The 26,591-nt window shown below is 42.0% G+C and overlaps 1 protein-coding gene across 1 annotated transcript in view; it reads left to right on the top strand.

Annotated features, from left to right (window-relative positions):
* The window catches only part of CFAP77 (cilia and flagella associated protein 77), a 2,131,249-nt gene that overhangs the window by 1,673,813 nt on the left and 430,845 nt on the right, over positions 1–26,591 (top strand). The window contains exon 5 of the mRNA XM_044058808.1: positions 9,367–9,468. Coding sequence (XP_043914743.1) covers positions 9,367–9,468 — 102 coding nt within the window. The remainder of the gene's footprint in view (positions 1–9,366; positions 9,469–26,591) is intronic.

The raw sequence follows: 26,591 nt of genomic DNA on the forward strand, positions 1-26,591 counted from the left end.
CTTGTGCACAAGGCACATATATGCCCATAAGCTAGTTATATTCTTGTTATGTAGTACTCTGTGTACCATAACATGGTGAGAGTTGCATATATGTACCGGCTTTACAACTGGTGAGTTATCTTGATGCATTCACAGAGGATCCGGCATGACAAGTTGGCACGTGCCTGATGTCAGCAGGCCTCTAGAGGCTTACAGTGATGACATCATGTATCTGCCTGACATCAGCAGCCCTCTAGAGGCTTAAAGTGATGGTATCATGCACTTGGTACATTCCAAGAACACTGTGGATTTGCCAGCAATACTAATAGTAGGAGACACACTGCCCTGTACCATAGCTGAGAGGACAGCAGAAGTCAAGGATGAGACTCCTGCATCACCTCCTTAGCACAGGTTTTCCTGTCCATGTCAGCCTCTCTCCTGATACAAAGTCAGCCCCCCTGCGGGCACACCACTTCTTAGGTGTGTACACATCATTTAGGAGAGGCCTATAGGTGGCTTTTACAGGTTTGACTCCAAGACACTTCCTGACATGGGTGCTACCTTTGGCATCAGTCAGTGGATGTGCGGGTCTGTGATCCCAGCACAGACAGCTGCTAATCCTATCATTTAAGACCTACTTATTGTCAGGGACAGAAGGAAATTCTGCACCACAGGCATAGTGTCATCACATACAGGGACAAGGAGCAGGCAAGCATGTTTAGGGCAGTGGCAGCTGCTATGCCATCCATTACTGCATCCATGAATTGATTACCATGGTCATGCTAGGGGACATTTCCACACTGCAGGAGTGTATACCAGGTTAACATAGATATAAAATACCAATCCTGAGATAGGCAAACCACATATAGTCCACAGCTGCCTCCGTCCATGGCTGTAGACACTCACCTGGACTGTGGCTTCCACTCTTGGCATGGATGCTGCCATGGATCTGACTGGCCTTTATCCAGGTCCAGTCTGGCCTCCACCGCAGCCAAGGACACTTTCATGGATGTGGTCAATTCTTATCTGGCTGCACACCAACACCAAACCACTTCTCTCTATTTTTACTATAAATGGCACTTCCATACCCAGACAGAATGCAGTGGATGTCATCTTTCTGCTGGAACACTACTGCAAAAGCCTGTGTGACATTCTTGCATGACCGTCTGATGTGCTATGGAATTCCATGGTCCAATTGCCTGTAGACCTGATACTGCAGGACTACATGGTGCACCCTTGGAAGTGCCACCTCCTCACTTGTAGAAGTGATTCCTGATGCCTAACAACCTTCTAGTTGTAAGCATGATTACTGTAGATCCCACACATGACCTCTCCTCCTATGCTAGCATTGCTGTACCTTGTGTCTGTGCAAATAATCATGATGACCGTGTTCTCTGGCTAATGTGTGTATGGCAATGTCTGCTGCATGGCATGGCCAGTTAAGGTAGAGTGTTGCATAGCTTGGTTGTGTAAATGCAAGCATCAGTTTTGCTCCATATTTGTCTTGTCACAAGCCACAGCTGTGGACCAGGCACTGCCTCTTTGCCAGTGTCATGATGCAGTGCACCTCCATCTGCATTGCATGAAAGCCTGCTACAGCCGAATCCATTGAAACTCCTCAACCGGCTCCTCATCTACTGCTAAAACAGGTATGTCAGCCAGTGCACTGGGCTCCCTGCCAGGGGTATGTCAGCAAGTGCAATGGACTCACTGCCATGGGTATGTCAATCAGTGCAGTGGGCTCCCTGCCACGTGTATGTCAAGAGTGCAGTGGGCTCCCTGCCATGGGTATGTCAGCCAGTGCAGTGGCCTCCCTGCAATTGGCATGTCAGTAAGTGCAATGGGATCCCTGCCATGAGTATGTCAGCCATTACAGCAGCCTTCCTGCCAGGGGTATGTTAGCCAGTGCAGTGGGATCCCTGCTACAAGTATGTCAGCCAGTACAGTGACCACCCTGTCAGTGGTATGTCAGCCAGTGCAGTGGACTCCCTGCCAGGGATATGTCAGCAAGCACAATGGACTCCCTGCCATGGGTATGTCAACCAGTGCAGTGATCTCCCTGCCATGGGTATGTCAGCCAGAGCAGTGATCTCCCTGCCATGGGTATGTCAGCCAGTGCAGTGACCTCCCTGCCGTGGGTGTGTCAGCCAGTACAGTGGGCTCCCTGACCCGATATGTCAACCACTGCAGTGGGCTGTCTGCCAGTACAACAGGCTCTCTTTGCTGTAACTGCTTTCACAGCACCATGTTATGCAGCATGGCACAGACTACAAATATCTTGCTGCAGGTTCTGAAGTATACTGCAATATGCCACCAGATGTATTCAGGCAGTAGAAACATGCATCATCTCCAAACTGCCATCCAACAGTGTTACATCTCTATAATGGTCTGGGAGCTGCAGATCAGGGTCATCAGCCATGGCTGCAAGGCATATGCAGCATCACCTGCAACACACACTAGTCAACCTCATTCTGAGTGTTCTACTATCTACATTCATGAGACCAGACTTTCCTGCCCTCCATGGTTGGCAATGTGACCCCCCCCTCTATACGTGAGCAAATTATGTTGCTATCTGTAAGTAAAATCGCATGAAGGTAATTAGCCTGCTCTTTTTCTAGTAAAGTAAATTCCAGACCATATATTTTATTATTAATGTGTTCCAAAAATGTATCAGCTCCCTAATTATTTATTTTTGCAATGAGTAATAGGTAATCTATAAAATGATAATATACTATAATTTTGCAGTCATTTCCATTATAAGCATGAATGTATTCCAACTCAAATTTCCATATGAATATATTAGCACAAGATGTATTTTGCACTGTTTGTTCACACTGTGTGTCGAACATTAGCCCATTGATTTCACTCACCAGGGCAGGGGTTGGTTGGGATGGGCCATCATTCAGATGGTCATCTGTGGTGATTTCAAGTTTTCTTTCTTTAGTTTTCCTGTCTTTATCACACACACCTGGTGAGATATTGGGGAGGGGAATGCAGTATCAAAGCAATGGGGGACATCCCCTTTTTTCCGCAAAAGGTGTTCCTTCCAGACATACCTGCCTCTAACCGAAGGCATAAATGGTGAGTTTCCTGGTCTCCACCAGGAAGTTATCTCCACCTGGTGTATGACCCCAGGTGCATACAACACTTCCTTCCCTCCTGAATGACCTCTCACCTAGATTCATGGGACCAGACCTTCCTGAAATCTACGGTCAGCACTGTATCTGTGCACCTTACAACTAGGTGACCCTTTGGAAACTCACCCCGCATGACACATTGGTATAGGTCACATCTGTACCAGTTGTAGGAATCATGCTAACTGCCTGGATGATGCACAGACACACTGTATATAATACCCTGATCATTGCACACCACCTGACAGTTGATGTATGTAATACCTTGTGTACTGCGCCACATGACAGTTGATGTATATAATACCCTGTGCACTGCACACCACCTGACAGTTGATGTATATAGTACCCTGTGCACTGCATACCACCTGGCAGTTGATGTATATAATACCTTGTGCACTGCTCACTACCTGACAGTTGATGTATATAATACCCTGTGCACTGAACACCACCTGATAGGTGATTTATATAATACCCTGTGCACTGCACACCACCTGACAGTTGATGTATGTAATACCCTGTGCACTGCACACCACCTGACAGTTGATGTATGTAATACCCTGTGCACTGCACACCACCTGGCAGTTGATGTATATAATACCCTGTGCACTGCTCATTACCTGACAGTTGATGTATATAAAACACTGTGCATTGCATACTACCTGACAGTTGATGTATATAATACCCTGTGAACTGCACACCACCTGAATGTTGATGTATATAATACCCTGTGCATTGCATACTACCTGACAGTTGATGTATATAATACTCTGTGCAGTGCACACCACCTGATAGGTGATTTATATAATACCCTGTGCACTGCACACCACCTGACAGTTGATGTATATAATATCCTGTGCATTGCACACCACCTGACAGTTGGTGAAGTGGAAACCCTCCCTGTTGTTATACAGGATGCTGTTTGGAGAAATTGCAGCCTTAACAGCATGGTGATTACAGTCAGTGGCTCCCACGATGTCAGGTAAATGTGCTGTATAAGAAGATGACTCCATAGTGGTGGTCCTCACATCTGCAGTCCTTGGAAAGCAAATATTCTTCTCCGGATGGAAAGGAGCTGGTGTAGGATTCACAAGATGGAGGCCTGGAAAACTCTTAATGTGATTCCTTTTGGACACTGAAAGGTCCCTTTAGTAAGAATGGTTTATACTACACAAACTTTTGTGTCCACTGGAGTAGACAATTTTCACATCCTGCTAGATCCCATTTAAGGATGGCACATTTCTGCTAACTCCCATATGATGTTTCTGTCCACACAATAGCAGTCAATTATGTCCCAGTTGTGGAGGTGATGGTCTGTCAGCTGCTGATGGACTCTTCTGCAAAACAGGGGTCAGTAGCATGCAGCGTGATGGACACCTTTTACCAAGGTGGCCACTAACGCGTGCTGGCCAGTTAGAATAGATACTACTCCTAGTTACATACCTGTTCACTGGGAATAACGATGAGAGGATAAGCTGATCACTGCCAACTCATGAAGGCAAAGGACGATACAAATGGCAGAGTTTTTCACTACACGATGAGCTAAACGGAGGTCACACTTTTGTAGTAGAGTGAAAGGGCTTTCAGCCTATCAGGATAGCTTAATTGACTAACCTGAGATCTTTGGTTAAGAATAATTGGAGTCTTAAAAAAACAAGAAGAATTGGAATCTCAAGTTGAGCAAGGTACTTAGACAGGTGTGTCCGAAATAGGGTGCTGTATTCCAAGGCAGGTTTGATTAAGGAAGACTATAGTGGGATCAGGACCTCCATGCATCTGAATATGATACAGCTAAAAATAAGATGTGTCAGACAGAAGGATAGAAGGATTTCCTCAACATGACAGGGACATAATGATTAAAAAAGAGCTCATTATTAACATAGGTATCAAACTTCTTTATGACTGCATCTGTTTTAATCTGGGTACCTGAGATGTGGTATGAGAAGGAAGTAGTGATTTTACCAAATGTGACTATCCATTTCTGGCTCCCAGGGTGAGACTATGACTGGCAACACCAGGTGCTGGTCTGATGTAGGACCTGCTGGAGGATGAGTATTAGAGGGCGATATACCTCTCAACCTCTTAGTGCAAAAAGTCTGGACAAAGCCTAAAATAATGGGGGGAGCAAGGGTCCAAAAATAGGGACAGATTTGAAAAATTAATCTTACAAACTAAGAAAGCTAGAATAACAGGATGTGTGTGTCAGCATGCATTTTCTGAAGAATATGAAGTCTGAAGCTCAACATTTATGTCAGTTTTTAGTGATTTCAGCCTTCAGTGATTCATCAGAAAAACAAATTTTATGAGGAGCAGACTAAAAATATAAGGTAAAAATCTGGACATTCTGTGAAAATTTGAACAGTTGAAAGGTATGGAAGGGGATTTGACAAATGAGCCCAATTTTCACTTATCTGTGAAATTAGTGAGACAAAGCCCCTCAAAGTTAGATTTCACATCAGAGAAATAGATGCCAGGGAAGAGGGGGCCTAAAATGGAGTCCTGTGAAACTCCCAGTGAAACCTTTGCCCACTATGTTAACAGTGTGGGTTCTAGCAGTGAATCATTTTGCTATCCAGTAGATAACAAAATGGTTAATGTTTAGTTGTGCGTTTATCTATGATGCCTGCATGGAGTATAATTTCAAAGACTTTAACCATATCAAGGTAGGCAGTATGAGTGGACAGATGCCCATACAGAGCTGAAGTGATGCTGTCAAAGAATTCTGCCAGGTTGAGTAAATAAGATCAGCCCTTTACAAATCCAAATTAGTTAGGGCCAAGAGGTTGAAGTTCACCTATGTTATTTATTTGCGCGGCAGGTATGCTTTCATAACTTTGGAGACAATACTCTTAAGACTAATAGGTCTATAATTAGCAGGGTCCTTTGCAGGCCCTCCCTTATGCAGTGATACAATTGTGGTTGTCCTCCATGCTTCTAGAACATACCTGTGGTGAGACTTATGTTGAAGATGATTAGGAGAGTTTGATTAAGTGATGCGTAACATTACAGACACCCAATTAATATTATCAGGACCCATTGAGGTAATGTTTTTGGTTCTGCAGAGTGCTAATCGAGTCTGATCTTAGATGATTCTGAGGATGTGGTATGAGGGGGATTGAGGGATGTTTTGAAAAAACTGATGGGTTTCGATGGTTTTAGCAATTTATCCCACCTTTTCTGCTGTTTTTAGGTTAGAAAGTCTAATTGAAATCTCCAGCATCACTCTTACAGTTATCAGCTTTCTAAGGATACTGTCATCAGTGTGCAGTACTCACATCAACACATAGACATCTAAATAAACTGGCTTGATGGTAGTGCTCCTTATCATGAAATGTTCTGTATGGTCACATGACCCTGCCTGCCTACCTATCAGCTTAACTATTTTGATATAGAAAAAGAGAAGGACACAGCACTAAGTAAAACGAGGATTAGAAAAGTACCATAAATCCGCCAAGAGCAAGCCTGAGTTTTATAAGAAAGTTGTTTTTAGAGTGTGTGATACGTGGTTCTCCTACTTTCCTACTTATCCAGGATTTCTTTCTTTTTTTAAACGCCTTTATTAAATTATCACTTGTGACATAGGTAAATTTACATTTTTATAAAAGTAATCAAACTGTATTAATAAGTTAAAATTAAACATTATGCTTCACATATATTGCTATATATCATATAACCTAAGCAACATTAAATAAATTATTCAATTCCTGCCCCCCCCCACTTTTTTTAAACAAGAAACACTTATGACATAAGCAATCATACATTCATGTAAATAAAAACAAACCACACTGACACAATCTTAGTTGCAAGCATTTTAAATCACAAACCATACTGACACACTCCCAGTTGCAAACATTATACATCGCTTATAATGTACCCAATCTTTTTTGGTCAAACATTACATAGCTGATTTAAGTCCTGCCTTCTTTTAAACCTCTTTCTTAGTTTGCTTCTCCCTTTTTCTAATTATCTCAGTTCCAGTTGTTTTATCTCTGATACTATATTCACTACTTGTAATATAGTTGGTTTAGATTCTGATTTCCATTTTCTAGTAATTGTTTTTTTGGCAGCCACCATAATTAGAAACAGCAAGGCCTTACCATGTCTAGGCAGTTTTGATTCTGTATCATAGCTCATAAAAATCATCTTCCTCATCACATCAATCTGCCAACCCAGCATCTCCAACAGTGCATCCCATAGGAAATCCTTAAAGTCCACCAACTCACTGCACCCCAGAAAATATGTTCCCAATTACCACTTTCTTCCTCATCACACCTCCAGCATTTGCTATCTACCTGGGGAAAATTCTCTGGAATTTACTTGGTATATAACAATGTCTATGTAAACATTTCCAAGCAAAAAATCCTAAATCTTCTAGATTTTGTTGCATATTCAGGAGACATACATATATCCTCCCATTGTTTCTTTGAGAATTGCTTATCCAGTCTTTTTCCCCCAATCCTTTCTAACCTCCTTTGATTGATTCTTTTAGTTATCATGCAATATTTTATATGCTGTACTAATTATTCCTTTTCTAATGGCAGCATCTGTTCCAAATTCTAAAAAACCTCTACCAGTGCTGGTCTTTCATTTAGGACCCCCCTAGTTCTTTCTCTTTGCCTATACTCTGATATCAATCCTTCATAGGAAAGGCAATCTGTAACCTGTAGTCCAAATAAATTATTGGCATCTTTCCATTCTATCATTTTTCCCTCTCTAGTTATTTGCTGCCAGTACCTTGGTTCCTTTGCCAGTTTTCTCCAGTGAATTCCAGCCCCCTCTTGCCTGTTGTCTACTATATCCCTAATTACAGTCATCCCTATTGGCAGAATACCCTGGATTTCTTTTTGTCAGTGCTGCCTGTACTTTGATATAGATGTACATCTACCATAGTTACTGTTGTAGGTGCACAGTCTTGACAGCAGATCTGTATTAATAAAGCTTCTGGGAGTTCTAACAACTTTTGAAGAAATTTCTGTTAACATTTTAATTATTCCCTATATTCACTTTCCAAGGGAACTTCACAATCATTTCAAAATGAAGGGGAGCTTCCCCCCTGGGCCTTCACTGAAAATGGGCTTTGTTTGGACCAGTGGAATTTCCTGGTAAACAAATGCCAATAAATAAATACAGGAGAAAAAGGCCCTGAATGATGTCACAGCATGCTTCACAATCCACCCAGTGCCACTGAGTTACATCTGACTCCTGTAGTGACTCCATGAACAGCCAATTACATTCACAGTGTTTACTAGGCAAGTAGTGAATGGAAACAGATTGCCAGGCCTTCTGTACTACAAACATACATATTGCACCCATCACACACACACTCACACACACACACACACACACACACACACACACACACACACACACACACACACACACACACACACACACCTATGGGCAAATTTAGAGTCACCAGTCCACTTAATATACGTCTGTGGGATGTGAGAGGAAACTGGAGTATCTAGACAAAATCTACATGACCAAAGGAATGACATGCAGACTCCACACAAAAGGAACCCTAGCCTTGTACTAAATTAGGGAACTTTTTGGTGTAATTTGACAATGTTACTGATTGCACCATTTTACCTTCTTCACTTTTATGAATAATAACCATTAAGATACATTTCTCTGTGAAGTTTACTGCAAAAATTAATTCAACGATGATGTAGTCATGCAAGATCTTAACAGCAATAGATTTAATCAGAAGATTCTAAAACAACAAAGTTATGCCATCTAACCTGCATTTCTTTTGATTTAAGGGAATCTGTTTGATGGTTGTTTGTTCAGTTTGTGGGACCCTCTAAATCTTTTTACATTCATAAGATTGAAATGTTTCAGTTTTGGTTTTCAGAATGAAAATTGCTGTGGATGCATGTTTGTTCATGCCCATTTTAAAAAGATATGACAGAGTTATATTGGGAAGTACAGTGTCCCTTACAGATTCCTGCCTACAGAAGTCTGCAGACATTTCTCTGCCTGAACTGGTGGTAGTTTAGGTGGCTCTAAAAGATCCCACTGCCAGATTTCTCCTTGTCAGTACGACTATCACTTTGGGTACCCAGAAAAGAGGTAATTGTCTAGTAGAACAAACCAGATTAACAAAGTGTCTATAAACAAATAGATATATTTTCTTCAGTATATATAACTAAGTATTTGCATATTGGTATTTTCCCTAAAAGTGTACATTTTAGAATGCTGTTCCATCGTTAAAATAGTTATGTTTGTTTTTTTTTTTTCATTTATCTTGCTTTAGGTGCAACTCGGTAAAGTTTTTGAAACTCGAGCTTCATTGCTTCGAAAGTATCAGCCACCCATAGACCCAGCTCCACTGTGGCAGCTACCACGCTTTCAGAAGGTAAGTCAAGTAAAGCCTTTAATGAAGGATTCGCATCATGTGACTGTGAGAAAAATAGGATGCTTCTTCTAATGTCCACTAGCTATAACTGACTACTGCAAGCTGGGTGCAGTCATTGAATCCCCGAAAGATGTAGCTATTTTTCAGAAGAGTCTGACACAGGCAAATAACTGGTACCAGAGCCATGGCCTGAAACGCAGTGCAAAAAATACATAAATCTGATGTTATCATTTTCATTCTTCCTCAATGCATGGGTTACTGATCCAACCTCGGATCCAGCTCAGCTGCATTTAACAGACTTTTGAATCTAAATCTTGAGCTCCTCCCTCTACCCACAATGCCCTTGTCCTCCCACAATAGTCCAGATCTCATTTGCTGCCATCCTGCATGGACATGGATCCTCTATCAGAGCATCGTTTAAAGCTAGTTTGAGTTTTTTGTGAGTGTCTTTCTTTCAGAATTGGTTTAATTATAACTTCAAATAACTTTAAATATAATTTTAAAGCGCCCCCCTCCTTTATTCTCTCAGCTTTAAAGAGTTCTGTACTGTTAGTTCCCCTACCTTTATAGGATAAAATTTCGTATGTGGCATCACTGGTACTATCTTCTTTCCTTTTTGTCAGGGTATTTTCCACTACCATTGTTGATCTCTTCCTGTCAAAAAAAAAAAGAAAGAAAAAAAAATGTTCTTTTTCCAGAGTTATGGCTGAGAAGCTCACAGGATTTAAAAAAATGCACTTCCTGTGGGCACAAAATCCCAAATTCGGAGTGCATTTACTGTTTAGGGGTAGCACAACTTAATACAAACTGCACTATTTGTGCTGCTTTCAACTCAAGGGCTATTGCAACTAGGAGGAATAAGTTATTAGTTTTCAAAGGGTTATTGCCCTCTTCTTCTTCCTCTTCCAGGGCTCAAACTACCCAACAAGCATTCTAAGTCTCTGTTGGAGCATAGGAAAAGGTCTCCTCTTAAATCTTCAAAGACTGCATCAATCTTGGAGCCTCCACAAAAATTTGAATATCTTTGGATCTTACTACATTGTATCCGAAGAGAAAAACTTCAGATTGTAATACTTTGGATCCGATAGTTGTTTCAGGTATTTCTCCTCCAACACCTATGGATCCAAAATCTTCTGGCCTGACTTCTGGAACTTCTAAAATGTCTAAAGCTTGTTCACCTGCATTTGCTATTGATTCAATTTCTCCTCAGCTCCACTCCCCACCTCATGCAAACTTTGAGGAAGCATTCTAAACCTCATTCCACTACTTCATCTGTCAGGACCTCTAGGAGTCTTTGTAAACGTGAATTGGACAGGATGATGAGAAAGTTCCTCAGAGCTCAGATCCAGATGGGGTTTATACTGGCTCCATCTCCCATTGGACCCATGAGCCTCCCTTCTACCACCCATATAGTAGTATCTCCTTCTCTGATCCATCCTTTGGCTTTGGAGCCCTCTGATCTGAGAGTTCTGAGAGAACTGTTGATAGAGGCAAAGAGAGTTACATCTTTGACTCTGACAATTTCCTTAACTAGTTCTGCTGCTATATCCTTGGATTGGGATGAGTCTTAGAGCCATAGCATTGACGTTGGATCTGCAGGGCCAGGATCTATTCCAATGCTGTTGAAGCCATCCTTGCCCCTTAGAACCTCAGTGCTAGATAGCTCAGGTCCATCTTCCTCCTTGAGATATGGATCTGGACAGAGGCATGGCTTGTTTGCTTTGGAAGTCTTGGCTGCAGTGTGACTGGCCATGGCTTCTCCTGGTCTGTCTGCGATCGAGGTAGTAGAGAGGGTACTCTGTCATCCAAGAGACTTGGTCTCTCATACATCTTCAAATCCTACATCTTTCCTCCCTATGGTTCTGAGCTCTGATCCCATCAGACCTACTTCGCAGGGACAGCCAGTACCAACTAGCAGTCAGACATTTCCCATAGAGGAACTACCCCTCTCTTTGGACACCTCCTCAGAGCATCCCATTGAGGAGATTCCCCATAAGAGAACATGTAAAAGGAGGCACATAGATTCCCCCTTGGACTCTGTCACAGAAGATACTGACTTTAACAAAGGGGGAAGGGTCCCCTAGATCACCACCTGATGACATCTAATTTGGAGACATTTTGGAGATCTGCAAGCAGAAAGATGGTTGGTCCTCAGATAATCTTTCCTCTGAGGAGTCAGTATTTCTGGAAGCTTTTCATGCTGTCCCATCTATGTTTTGGGTGGCTCCCCTGGCAGATGAGCTCATCGACCTAGTCTCTCTCCGGGCATGGAAAGAAATGGATTCTGTTAAATTAACCACTTGTTATCCAGTTAAAATTTTGGCTCCTTCAAAAGACAAACCTCATTGGAGTAAAGGAGTCCTCGTTGATGCAATGGTTGTAGCAGCAGCCACTAAAATGGAACTAGCAGAAAACAGCTTCTCTATCCATTCACCTAACAGGGAACCTAGGGCATTGAACAGGTTTGAAAAGCATGTATTTGCTTCAGTCACCTTTTCCTTGAGGTCCCTGAATTATTTGATGCACTTTACAAGGCTGTATTTGTCCAAGGAGCTCTCAAAATCCATCTTGGAGTCCATGTCTACAGAGGACTATAAAATATCATCCTTGCAGCTGGCCACTCTATTATCTAATTCAAGTGTGTCCAATAGGTTGATTTCCCATGCAGCAGAAAGTACCTGACAGGTGGCTGGTTCAGACATTGCCATACGCAGACATGCCTGGATTTGGCTATGCAGCTTTGCTGAGCCTTTCAAGTCTTCTTTCATCAATGCTCATTTTGATGGAACATCTTTGTTTGGCCCTTCTGTGAAAGAAACACTTTCCCACAGTGAACAGGAAGGGAAGACCCTGTCTGCCATAGGGATTCTCTTTTCTACCCTTCAGTGGTCCTTTTCATGGATTCAAAGAGGAGGCAAGAAATGTGTTTCTGTAAATTCCAGGGACCTTTCCAGGATTCACATGGAGACAACTCCTTTAGAGGAGAAGGTTCAAATGGAAGATGCCATCCCCGTGGCAGAGGAGGCCCACAAAACCTGCCTTCCTGAGATTCCGTTCCATATAGACCCTTTCAGGTCTCCTGAAGGGCTGCCTGACTGCTTACCTTTGGAGGCAGTTGGGGGATGCTTGTCCTTACACCTAGATGCCTGGGTTGCTATAACAATAGATTCTTGGATGCTAAAAATATTATACAGAGGTTATTTCATACTATTTTTCCAGACGCCCATATTCAAAAGAAGAACGCTTTCTGATGTCCCACCCAATCAGAGAGAAGCTGCTGCTCAAAAGATTCAGAAGCTGCTGGACAAAAGAGTCATCCAGGAGGTCCCACCAGACCAAAGAAGAATTGGAACTTTCTTGAGGTTCTTTTTAATGCCAAAATAGACAAGGGACCGGAGACCAATTTTTGGAACTAAGCAATCTGAACCGAATTGTGAGGAAATCAAAGTTCTGAATGGTCACGGTTCAGTCCATTCTACCTCTTTTACACAAGGATGATTGGAAGTGCTCAAGTTAATCTTCAGGATGTGTACCATCACATCAAAATAAACAGGTGCTTCCAAAGATACTTACACTTTTGTTTGGTAGTTCAGAGTCCTGCCCTTTGGACTCACCACAGCCTCCAGGGTGGTTACCAAATGTATGGCAGTGGTAGCAGCCCACCCGAGACTGCAAGGATTCCGACTGTTTCCATACTTAGATGACTGGCTCCTCACTGTCTCAATCAGTCATCTTCTAGAACAGTCTATGGACTGTTTGCTCCAAATTTGTGAAACACTAGGCATTACAATAAACACTTCCCAATCCAAACTACAACAGGTACAGAGCCTGGAGTTCATTGGTGCTCATTTAAACACAATAAGTCAGATTGCTTCACTGCCTCCTCATCATATAGATACAATCAAGTTCCAGGTTCAACACATTCTTTCTCATGCTGCTCCTCCAGCCAGCCATCCTTCAGGCTGTAGGTTCCATGGCAGCATCTATAGTCTTAGTTCCATTATTACATTACTGTGTGTGTATTCTAGAGTGGACGGTAGCTGATAAGTGATCTATTCTATGACATTCTCTGTCCTTCTCAGTCAAACTTAATCCAGTATGCAGAAACCATTTTCATTGGTGAAGCCAGTCAGATGACATTTACAGGGGTCACCCTTTTGTTTTGTCTCCTCCAGTGGCTGCTGTGACTACAGATACCTTCCAATTGGTGTGGGGGGCATTTCTTGTGAAGCACAGTCCAAAGCATGTGGGTCCGCCAAAACTCCAGTTCACACATCAACACCCTGGAGATGAGAGCAGTCCTTTTAGCATTGTAGGCATATCAAGATACTCTCCCTCTGGGAAGTATTGCAATTTAAACCAACAACATCCCCATAGTCTGGTATATCAACAAGCAAGGGGGGACCCAATGTTATCCTCTGTGTTGAAAATCTGCAAGAATGTGGCAGTGGGAAATCTCCTCCAACCACTTTCTAGTGGCAATACACATTCCAGAAAAGCCCAATGTACTAATGGACAGACTCAGCAGGTCCATTTTAATGCCTCATGAGTGGTCTGTCAACCAGTTAGTGGTGGAAGAGGTTTTCCATCATTGGGGCTGACTTGCTGCGATCTCTTTGCAACTCCTCACAACAACAAATGCAGCAGGTATTTTGCCCTGATGCCTTTTCAGGGGGAGTCACCAATAGATGCTCTAGTTCACATTTTGCCCTCCAGTTTCCTTTATGCCTATCCCCTGGTACCTTTGATTTCCAAATTTTTACAGAAAGCCAGTTGGTTGAAGAGCTCAGTTATCCTTATTGCTCTCATTTGGCCTCTCAACATGTGGTTCTCCTTCCTTTGGTCTCATCTTCATTATTCCCCTTGGATACGGGACTCCAGTCAAGACCTTCTCTCACATCTCTTGGGGATAATGCTTCCCAGTATCCCAGGCCTCAAATTAGCTGCATGATTTCTCCAGTTCCATTAATAGCTAGACAGCCTAAGCTTTCTTCCCTGGTCAGTCATATACTTTTTCTCCTTCCAGAAAGATTCCACTAAGACGATTTACAAGTGTAAATTGAAAAGAGTCTCAATTTGGGCTCTGAAAAATGACATTGATCCTTTTACTGCTTCTGTTTCTTCAGTGCTTGAGTTTTTAGCTTCTCTTTTTAAGGAAGGTGCTAGTTTTTCCACAATCAAAGTACAACAGGCAGCCATGCCAGAGTTTCACTCAGGAGACAATGCTTCTTGGTTGGCTGTTTTCAAGTTGTGCAAGGCTTTCCTAAAGGGCACCTTCTTACTCAGACCTCCAGTGAAAGATCTGTCACCTCCTTGGGATTTAACAGTGGTACTTCAAGGATTGACTCAACAACCCTTTGAACCTTCAGCAAAAACTGATTTAACATTTCTGTCTTGGAAAACAGCCCTTTTAGTTGCTATTACATCTGCAAAAAGGATTTCCACACTCCAGGCTGTTTCATCAAAATTCCATTATATTATTTATCACAAAGATAGAGTTACCCAAGGAACCAGTCCTTCCTTCCTACCAAAAGTAGCCTCCAAATTAAACATAAATCAAACCATTCATTTACCAGTCTTCTTTCCAAATTTTTTGAATAAGGGAGAATACACGCTATATCTCTTAGATACACATAGACAATGATCTTTCTATTTGCATAGAACAATGATTTCAGAAAAATGAACCAGTTGTTTCTCTGTTTTTCTCTAAGCAGGCTGGGATCTCCAATTTCTAAAGTTAACTTGGCCAAATGGATAATTAATTACATTTCCTTGATGTATTCCCAGCTAGGTCTCTCCCTACCAAAACCACCTAAGGCCTATTCAACCAGATCCATAGCCACCTCATCTGTATTCTGGTCTAGAACTTCCATTGATGATACTTGTCCAGCAGCCACCTAGCCCAGTGCTTGTAGTTTTATTATTCATTAAAAATTAGACATACTTTCCAGAAGCAGAGCTGCTTTTAGTTCAGCAGTTCTCCAGAATATCCTTCCATGATGGCCACCCAAGATTCACATAGCTGGGAACTCTGTCCCATGCTTGAGGAAGAATGAAGAGGACAACATCAGATATTAAAGTTATGTACTCACCATAACTATGCTTCTGTGTTGCCCATTTTCATTCACCCTCAACTCCCCTCCTACCTTACCCTTCATGTCATCTTCTGGAGTGACCTGATGGATTTCTTGGAACCTGTTGCTGCAGCTTTCAGCCCTGATTCTCTTATTATTTTCTTTCCCTTTTTTATATTTTAAGATATTTTTACCAGCAAACTCAATCTGAGCTATTGTGGGTGGACAAGGTCGTTATGGGTAGAGGGAGGAGCTTGAGAGTTGGATCCAAAACTCTGTGGAATGCAACCAAGTCAGATCCAAGGTTTGATCCATAAGCCATGCATTGATGAAGAATGAAAATGGACAACACAGATGCATAATTAGGGTGAGTACATAACTTCAGCTTATACCCTTTAGGAAGATGACCATCCTTGCAAATTACAGCATTGATAACTCTCCCCTAAGGGTAGACCAAGTGGTAAGGGTTTTGGGAACTCAGGTTGAGTGTAACCTGAACTTTGATCATCATGTATCCGTGGGGGTGAGAAAATCCTTCTATGTGGCACAACTTTATAAGTAAGGGCATGACGTTCAGATTTAATAAGATCATAACTCCACTATACTCAGCCTTATTTGACCAATAATCGAGTACAATGCACTCTTCGGCATGTAGCTGACCAGGCATTTGCAACAACTGGAGTGGCCACAGAGGTTCCTGACTAAAAGAATACAGGGTGTAAATAAAATGTCCTGTGCAGACTGCACTAAAGCTCTGTCCCTGTACTCAGTTTCCCACAGACTACTGAGGGATGATCTATGCCTAACCTACAAGACATTCTGCAGTCCAGCCCTGATAGATCTGTTAAACATTCAGAAAGCAAACAGTGCTATAAATACCCAATCTAAGGATCTAAATCTTGTCTGTGACAAACAAAACATGTTGGAAGGACAAGTATTCCTCTCAGACATTACCCCTTCTCTGGACCAGGCTCCCTGTTCATGTGAAGCAGAGATGTTCCTTAAGCCTATTCAAATGCAATTTGGACCGATGGATGGGAGATCGCAAATTCACCCCGGCTTTCATCTGTGCCCCTTACAGACAGGCGCAGCTTGTAGATGCTGTAAGGAAAAAAACTTGCACCAAAGCCATTCTAGTCTGTGGGCATTGATAAATGGGAAAACTGGGACATTAATGGCTAGGCTTAAAAAGTCTGTTGGGAAGTTGGCTTAGTAAACTCCTATGTTCTTGTACGGCATCTTTCTATTTTATTTTATCTGTCAAGGTAACTTCTGATGAGAATGTTAAAAAAATGTTCAACAGGGCCCAGCAGAGCTGACTCATGATCAAATCGCCCCTAGGCAGGGTAATGGATCAGGACCCCTGAATCCCTGACCCCAGCACCCCCACCCAGCAGCTATTCCAGTGTCCCAATTACTTGCCCCTCTCTCTCTCTCCCCAGTTACCGTAAAACACTTTTCAAACCTGTCAGTTTGCATACTAGTTTCTTCTTTATTTCTATAATGATGACAAATACTGGAATTTAATTTAAAACTTTTATTTCAGATTTTATAGCATAAACGCTAATAGCCATTTACTAAACAAAACAATACAATCTCACAATGAAAACAGACTTAGATCGAACAACAGCAAACTTCTCTGCCCTTGAAACTCACATTCTTTGAAGTTGCATGAAACTCACATTCACAAATAATGCATCAGGCCAGTGGCAGATTAAGTATACCTTTGGGCTGTTTTCAAACCATGGGTATTCTGTACACATTTTTAGAAACATGCATAAATGCACATGTTCTTTGATTCACTTTCCTGACTGTATTAAATTATATTCTTTGTTTAATGCAGGACCACTTGTTACAGTGTGATTTAATTTTTAGATCTGATGTTGTCCTTTTCATTCTTCCTCAGCAAATGGGGTTGCGGATCCAGTCCTCAGATCCAACCCAGCCACATACTTCAGACTTTGGATTTGGATGTCGAGCTCCTCCCTCTACCCACAATGCTCTAGTCCATCCTCAGTACCCCAGAACTTTTTTCCTGCCATCATGCTCAGATGTAGGGTCCTTTCTCAAGCATTTATCTTAATTGGTTTGTAAGTGAATTTGTTTTCTTTGCCTTAAATTTTTCCCCTTTTACTTATTCTCTCCCTCTCTCTTAGCTTTCGGGTTTCAGGCTCAGGCTCCTTAGTACCTTACTATTTTAAAATGGTATTTCCTATTTTTACCGTAGTTGGTACTCTCTGTTATACCCTTTACCTCAGGATAATTCGTTGATTACCATTGCTGGTAATTTTGCCCTTTCTTTCCTCTTTTTCTAACTTAAAAAAGTATTTCCTATTGTACCCTTTTAGTTTTTTTCTTGACAAATTCCACTTTTATCATAGGATTGTTGATACATTCTTTCCTGTCATGGCTGACAAGCAGATAGGATTAAAAAAATGCACTTCTTCTGGGCATAAAATCCCTAAAAATAGCTTGGATGCCCATAAGGAGTACATTTATTGTCTCAGAGCTGCCCATCTGGATACTAATTGTAGTATTTGTGATATGTTCAACTCCAGGGTGCTTAGCTGACAGGTGCAGCAAACTTATTTTGAAAGGACTCCTTCCTCCTGCTTCAGCACTTTCTTCAGTGGCTCAAACCCCCAGCAAAACATCTAAAACTGCTCCTTTGGAGCATAGAAAGTGCTCTCCAGTGAATCCCCTAGGACTTCGTTGGGACCACTGACAAAAATCTTGAAATCTTCTGATCTGTTGTCCTCTGACCCAAAGGCTCATTCCATGGATCCAAAATCATCAGATTATAAAGTTTTGCATCTGATCATAATATAAGCTAGTCCCATGGCTTCGGTCTCAGATCCTAGGCCTTCGGATCCAAAACCTGGCAATTCTCACAGTCAGACAACTCATTCTCCAGATTTCGTCCTGGATCCAATCTCTCCTACTCTGCACTCTCCTTTCATGCAAACTCCCAAAAAGCATTCCAGGCCTCAGTCCACCACATCCTCCAGGTCCTCCAGAAGTGTTTCAGAAGCAGCTTTGGCTAGGATAATGTGAAAGTTTCTCAGAGCTCAGATCTAGATGGGGTTCATTCCAGCTCTCTCAGAGCTCTGGTCTAGATGGGGTTAATTCCAGCTCTCTCAGAGCTCAGATCTAGATGGGGTTCATTCCAGCTCTGTCCCCAGCTGGATCACTGAGTCTTCCAACCACTACTCACACAGTACTGTCTCCTTCTCCAATCCATCCTTCAGTTTCAGAGCCCTAGATCCAATGGCTTCCCCAAGCCTGTCTGCCTTCTTTTTTGTGGAAACTGCATTTTCTCTTCCTAGAGATCTCGTCTCTCATCCCTTGGATACACTCACTATTCCCTCTTCGGCTCTGAGCTCTGAGTTGATCAGGCCTACTCCACAGGGACAGCCAGTTCCAGTTAGCTTCCAGTCAGCTCCCATAGAGGAGCTCCCCATCTCTTCAGATACCTCCCCTTAGCATCCTTAGCATCCCCCAGAGGGGATGCATCACAAGAGGACATGCATGAGGAGGCACATAGATTCCATGCTGGAATCTCTCACAGAGGATACTGGTTTTGAGGAAGGAGAAGGGTCCCACATATCACCACCAGGTGATGTCTCCTTTGCAGATATATTAGAGATCCTCAGGCTGAAAGGTGGTTGGTCTTCCAATAATCCTTCTCTAGAGGAATCTGTATTTTTGCAAGCTTTTGGTTCTGATCCATCTATATCTTGGGTTATCCCCCAGTGGATGAGCTCATTGATTTAGTTTGGGAGCCAGATACCATTGAGCTCATTATGAGATGACCTGACAAATTCTTAGCTCCAACTAAGGACAGACTCCACTGGAACAAATGAGTCCCAATAAATGCTATGGTGGTGGCGGCACCCACTAAAAAAGAGTTAGCAGAACAGAGCTCATCTTTCCATCTTCCTAACAGAGTCTAGGGTACTGGACAGGTTTTTAAAGTGAATCCTTGCTTCAGCAACTTTCACCTTGAGCTGTCTTAACTACCTGATACATTTCACAAGACTACAGAGAGATTTGACAGTTTCTCTCTCAGTCCATGTCTGCAGAGGATTTCAAAAGATTGTCCTCTCAGCTTGCCACTCTTTTGTCAATTTCCAATGCTTCCATGAGGGTGATCTCTCATGCAGCTGAAGGTACCTCTCTAGCTACCAGTTCAGGTGTTGCCAGAAGGAGACATGCCTGGATGCAACTATGTGACTTTGTGAAGCCTTTCAAGATGTCTTTCATCAATGTCTCCTTTGATGGTATATCTTTATTTGGTCCATCTATAAAAGAAACACTTACCCACAGTGAACAAGAAGGGAAGACCCTGCCTGTTGTGGGAATCAAGTTTTCTACCTCTCAAGGAACCTTTTCTAGAAATCAGAAAGGTGGTAAAGAAATGTGGTTCTGCAAGTCTCAGGGATCTTTCTAAGATCCAAATAGGGACAACTCCTCCAGAGGCAGAGAAGGAGGCAGTTTCAATGGTAGATGTCACCCCAGAGGCAGAGGAGGCCCGCAAAATCAGGGTTTCTGTTATTCTTTTCCAGGCAAGTCCTTTCAGCACTCCTGAAGTTCTTCCCAATTGCCCACCGCTCTAGGCAGGGGATGATTGTCCTTGTACCCAGACACCTGGGCAACTATAACAGAAGATTTCTGGGTGCTAAAAATAATATCCGGAGGCTATTCCATACCATTTTTCCAAACCCCTGTGTATAAAAGAAAGAAGCTTCCTGATGTTCCACCTTGTCAGAGGAAGGCCGCAGCACAAGAAATTCAAAAGCTGCTAGACAAAAGAGTCATCCAGAAGGTTCCACCAGACCAAATAGGATTCAGAATTTACTCATGCTTTGTTTTTAGTGCCCAAAAAGATAGGGGACCCGAGACCAATTTTGGATCTAAGCAAACTGAATCATTACGTGAAAAAGTCAGAGTTTCAGATGGTCACTGTGCAGTCCAATCTGCCTTTTCTTCACAAGGATGACTGGATATGTTTTATAGATCTTTAATGACACATACTATCACTGAAGACTCTTACACTTTTGGCTGGGAGCCAGTCACTACCAATTCAGTGCCCTGCCTTTTAGACTCACCACAGCCCCCAGGGTGTTTACCAAATGTATGGCAGTGGTGGCAGCTCATTTGAGACTGAAATGATTTCAGGTGTTTCCATACCTAGACGACTGGCTGCACACTGCCCCCTCCATGCATCTCCTTCAACAATTCAGGGACTATTTGCTCCAGATCTGTCGCTCAGTAAGAATAACAATCAATTTTGCCAAATCAAACTTAAACCAGTAGAGAGTCTGGAGTTTATTGGTGCACATCTAAACACAACAAGTCAAATTGCATCCTTGCTAACTCCTCACATAGACACACTTAGATGTCAGGTTAATCGGATTCTTTCCCTTCCTTCTCCTCAGCCAGATTCATTCTTCAAGTGTTGGGGTCTATGGCAGCAGCAATAGTTCTGCTTCTTTTAGCATGATACTATATGTGTGGTCAGTGGACTCCAGCTGTTCAGTTATCCTTCGACAAATCCTATCCTTTCCAGTCATGCTTATGCCAGTCTGCAAACACCATATCCATTGGTGGATCCAGTCGGACAATATCTGTCTAGGTCAACCCTTTGTTTTACCACCCCCATTGGGTATTGTGACTATGGACACTTCCCAGTAGGTGTGGGGGGCATTTGTTGGGAAGAATGGCCCAAAGCGTGTGGTTCCCTCTAGAGACCAATTTGCATATCTATGTTCTGGAAATGAGAACAGTCCTATTAGCATTACAGACATTCCAAGATGCTGTTCCTCTAGGAACTATTGCAATTCAGATTGACAACATCTCTGTTTTGTGGTACATAAACAAGGGGGAACCCGGTATTACCCTCTCTGCAGGAAGGCTGTGAGAGTGTGGAGATGGGCGATCTCCATCAACTGCTTTCTTGTTGCAATGCGCATTCTGGGGAAAACTAACATTTTAGCAGACAAATTAAGCAGGTCCATTCTAGTGCCTCATAAGTGGTCTCTCAAGCAATCAGTGGTGGAAGAGATTTTCCATCATTAGGCTCAACCTTGGTGAGACCTCTTTGCATCCCCCCACTAATCCAGACCAGCTATATAGTATTACATTTTCTGTTTCCCATCCATAGATACAAGTTCCCCATGAGTATGGACAGTGATGATCTGTGCTTTACATGGATGGGGAGTCTGTTTCAGAGCCATCAGCATTGGGTCTGAGGATGCCTTGTATGACAGACACGTGTTACATGTTATACTATGTCAAATTTAAAAATAAACTTCAGTGGTGGAACCCAAATATAAAAAAGTTCTATAATAAAAGAAAAAACTCATTTGGAGCAAAAGTAAGTTTAACTCCTATGATACCAAAAATGCTCTTGTCAAACTTAACAGGGAACTCTGGACCCTATTCATATCAACCAAAGCCAATTATGAGGTAAAATAGCCACCCAGGTGAAGGATAACCACAAAGCCTTCTTTAACTATGTTAGCAACCTCAGAAGCAATACACAGTTTATACCAACGTCACATATTCAGACTCAGTGGACCTAGCCAATCTACTGCCAGACAAATGTATCTCAAACTTTACCCCCATATTCCCAGATCACATACCATTATATATACCCCACTAAAGCCTCCCAAGAGCAAGTCCTCAAGGCACTGTATAAGGGAAAGAACACTCCTTCTATGGAACCAGATAACATACTGGGCTGCCTACTGGCCAGCCTGAAACAGGACTTGTCAGACCCCCTTCAGAGGTTATTCAATATCAGCTTCCAAAGAGGCTTCATGCCATATAAGTGGAGGACAGCAGCAGTCTCCCCCTTACACAAAGGTGGGGTGTCAAAAGACCTGAGTAATTACAAACCCATAAGCCTGACCAGCTGTGTCTGTATGGCTATGGAAAGGATCATTACGTACTTAATAAATAAGGACATAGGTAACCTACAAATTGTTGACCCAAGTCAGTTTAGATTCATCAGGAGCAGATCCTGCCTACTTAACCTGGCTGATTTATTTGAGAAGGTTACTGAAGAAGTGTATGAGGGTAAATCAGTATACATCATGTACCTAGAGCTTGCATAGACATTCAGCATCATCCTACACATGGGTATCATAGATAAACTCTCCTATCTGAATGTAAATCTAACTGGGTAGCTGACTGGCTCACAAATAGATGAAATTACGATGGGCTGCTCTACATCCTCCAAAAGACCTGTCACTAGTGTTGTACACCATGGTTCAGTCCTTGGACTGCTCCTCTTTGGAATTTATTTCTTGGATGTCAAAGCAAATGTTAATGGTTTATGGCAGACCAAGTTTGCAGTTGATTGTAAACTTGGTGCCATCATTAACTCCCCAGAGGACACCAAGATCCTCCAAAAAGGCCTTTCCCAAAGAAATCACTGGTGTCAAAACCATGGACTAAAACTAAATGTTAAGTAATGTATAATAGTATTCTTCAGCAAACATGACTTCTCTAATAACTATCACATCAACAACACTCCCCACCTGAAAATGTATCCTTTTTTTCAGTGATCTGGGAACCTATGTAGACAATGAACTGTCCTTTTATTACTGTGTATCCAGTATTGTAAGGAACTCATTTTCTTTGCACAGCTTATAATTAAAGATATGGTGTCCAGGTTAAAGGATAAAATCATACCACTGTACTTGGCTCGCATTAGGCCGATCATTAAGTATAATGCCCTTTTCAGTATGTACCTGTTCAAACACTGGTCACAAATGGAAAGACTGCAAAACTATACCACTAAAAAGATAAAGGGCCTAAATTCTATACACTGCTTTGACCATCTCAAAGCGTTGTTCCTCTCCTTGGTATTAAATAGGCTGCTAACAGGTGACCTTTGCCTTGTGTATAGAGTCTCAAGATATCTTTATCCTTTCTAACCTACTACATATTTGCAAATCCAATGAAAGAGCAAACATCTGCTCAAGGGATCTCAGTCTCATGATGGTGGGATAGGAATTTATCACCATATCGCCAAGAGTACTGCTTCTGTGGAACCATCTTTTACTCAGCATAAAGCAACAAACTTATCTTACTCTATTCAAATGTAATTTGGATGAATGGACAGGAAACATAAAGTTACCCTTACTTTGGCTGCCATGTCCCTCTTGGATAGGAGAGACAAGTAAATGCCCCAACATGTCCTTGTTCTGCCCACCTCTGTGTTACTCAAACCTAAAACACAAGGGATAAAAAGCTACCATGGAATTGTAATGCTAGGTTTCTTAAGATCCACAGAAATCAATAGCCTATTAAGTATCTATCAACTTGTTATGGTGGTGCATGCTATCCTATTTAATGTACACCACCATAGTAAGCTACTTTCTGTTTTATCCACTCCATTTCGTTTTCTGATTTAAGAAATTTGCTTAGCCTGCTATTTTTGTTTTATGTCGGAGATATACACATAAATTATCTAGGCTGTTTTTTTTCCATTGGTTAATTTGTTTCTTGAGTGGTACTTAAATACAGAGGTCAGTTCTGGGTCTGTGTCTTTTATGATAAGACTCCAAGCATGCAAAAACTACAAGGACTGTTGGTGACTCCCTGCTGGGTGAGGAGAGTAAAACTATTATTTTTTTGTCTGTGAGTTGCTTAAATTGATAAAGCTTCTTTCTGTTTTAAGAAATCTACTTGGGCTGGTATTTTTGTTCTATTTAGGAAACATACACTTAAATTATCTAGGCTGCACATTTCACATGTTTTGTTTCATTGATTAAATTGTTTCTTGAGTGGGTCTTTTGTCCTTTCTGATAAGACTCCAAGTTTGCAAAAACTACAAGCATTGTGCTTGACTCCCTACTATTTATTTTTACTACCCCTTTCCATTCCTTGATCTGCTTTTTAAACTTGTTGATTTTTAAGATGCCCACCCATACTGTAAATTAAGCTTTATAAGCTCCTTCCTTTCTACACTGCTGTTTATATTGTTAATTATTTATTTGCCTTTCCTTGTACTTAATAAAAAAAGTATATTTTGCCTCTCATTGTCTGTTCTACTAATTTACTGCTCTGAATTCATTATCTAGCTAGCTGATGGATAAAGTAGTGCATTTTTACACTCTAACAAGTACTTTTTTTGTGTTTTTACATCAAGAGGTCAGCAGATGTTCCATCTAGTGGCACTGGGTAGTAGTCTGGTCTGTATAGCTTGGGGAAGCACACTAGGTATTCCTGCATGTAGTTGTTTTATTGGCTGGAGGGCTTATTAATCAGCCTGTCTTATTTTAGTGCCTTTAGAATTTTTTACAATTGAATGGCTCTTGGTTAATTTCTGCAAAGCAAAGTACTTTTATGGAATAAACACACTTGTATAAGCTGTTTAAAGTACACTGCTGTATCTGTATATTTAGTTTGTCTGTGGTAGCATGTCACTCTGGACACTGCTTTACTGTGCTTTTACATTAAGAGGACTGGGATTTCTTGTCTGGTGCCAGTAGGCATTTATCTGGTCTATTTGAGTTGGGAACCACACAAAAGGGCTCTAAGTGTAGTCACTGTAGTGGCCAGAGGGCCCAGTCAGTTTTCTGTATTTCCAGTGCTGGTATAAATTCAGGACATTTGCAGTGAGCTACTTGCTTGGCCAGTGCCCTGTACATTTGCAAGCATCTAGAAACATTGCTTATTTTCATTATACTGCGAAAGTTTTCTGTGCTAATTACCTTATTATAGGATCCAGGACTTTTGCTGCTCAGACAGCATCTGATTTTGGTGCTGGGCAGCATCTCTGTTTAGTTTAGATTACACCACATAGGCACCCTTTTCTCATCTGATTACAAACACCCTCCACTCCTGTTTCTTTCAAGTTCACATTAGGTCTTGCAACCATGGATGAGCACTTTCCTGCTATCTCTGCATCCAGCTTGGTGGACATGGGTATCCTAAGGCACTGAAACAATTGCATTATGCACACTGACAACCACTTAATTCTCAAACAGACAAAAACAGTATGTGAGAGATAAAATTACACATTGACACTGGAGGATAGACTCTCACATACAGACACAAAAAGCAACAAACAGGTTGTCAGCGACTAACACACATCACTCACTGCATTCTCAAAGAACAACACACAAAGACCTACATATGTGGAGGTGCTCACATGTAACTTACCCAAACCTCAAAGGCCTCTCAGGTTAAGTCATCAGAAACTCTACATGTCCACATACAAGACAGTTCCCTTCACAACACATAAAGCCACATCTCATTGTGCCTCAACTACCAAGCCCATAAGGTGAAATACTCCACGACCCAATATTCTGGTCATAGGAGACTCCATTGTGAGACACACTGATGTCTCTCTTACCAGGCTGGATAAGAGGAAGGTTAAGGTTAGTTGCCTGTCAGGGGCCAGGGTTTGCTAGATCATGCAAGCACTCCGGTCACTTACCCTTAATTACCAGTATGACTCAGTCATAGTCCATGTGGACATGAATGACCTGAGATGTACCTCCTTGGACTATATGAAGAGAGACGTGTTTGAGCTCTCAGAATATGTGTCACAGGCAGGAATGAGCCTAGCAGTGAGCAGCATTCTACCCTCTTCAAGGATGATGCCACAATACCAGCAGAAAATGATCAATTTTAACAGTTGGCTTAGCTACTGGTATCATTCCAAAGGGGTCCAGTACTTGTCAGTATGGGAGGACATGGTTGATAGGCCAAACTGGTTTGCCAGGGAAGGTCTTCACCTGTCACCGCTAGGGTTTTGGATATTGGCCAAAACATTATCCACCCCAGAGTACCTTTTTTAGACATTGCCAAACAGACAAACCTTCCAGCATAACAAACGCTACTCAGGACAAGCTAAATATATTAATGCTCTATGCTAGGAGCCTCAACAAGAAACTGCACTCCCTGGAAGCTCTCTTCACCTTGGAAAGTGCTGAAGACATCTGTGCAGTTACTGAAATACCGTTCAAAGCCACAGAATGTACTCCAGCAAGGCATGGCTATAATGCCTTTCATACATTCTGACTACCCAAT

The sequence above is a fragment of the Protopterus annectens genome, chromosome 16.part0, assembly GCF_019279795.1.
Source record: "Protopterus annectens isolate FY-2018-M chromosome 16.part0, PAN1.0, whole genome shotgun sequence".
Classification (NCBI taxonomy): Eukaryota; Metazoa; Chordata; order Ceratodontiformes; family Protopteridae; genus Protopterus; species Protopterus annectens.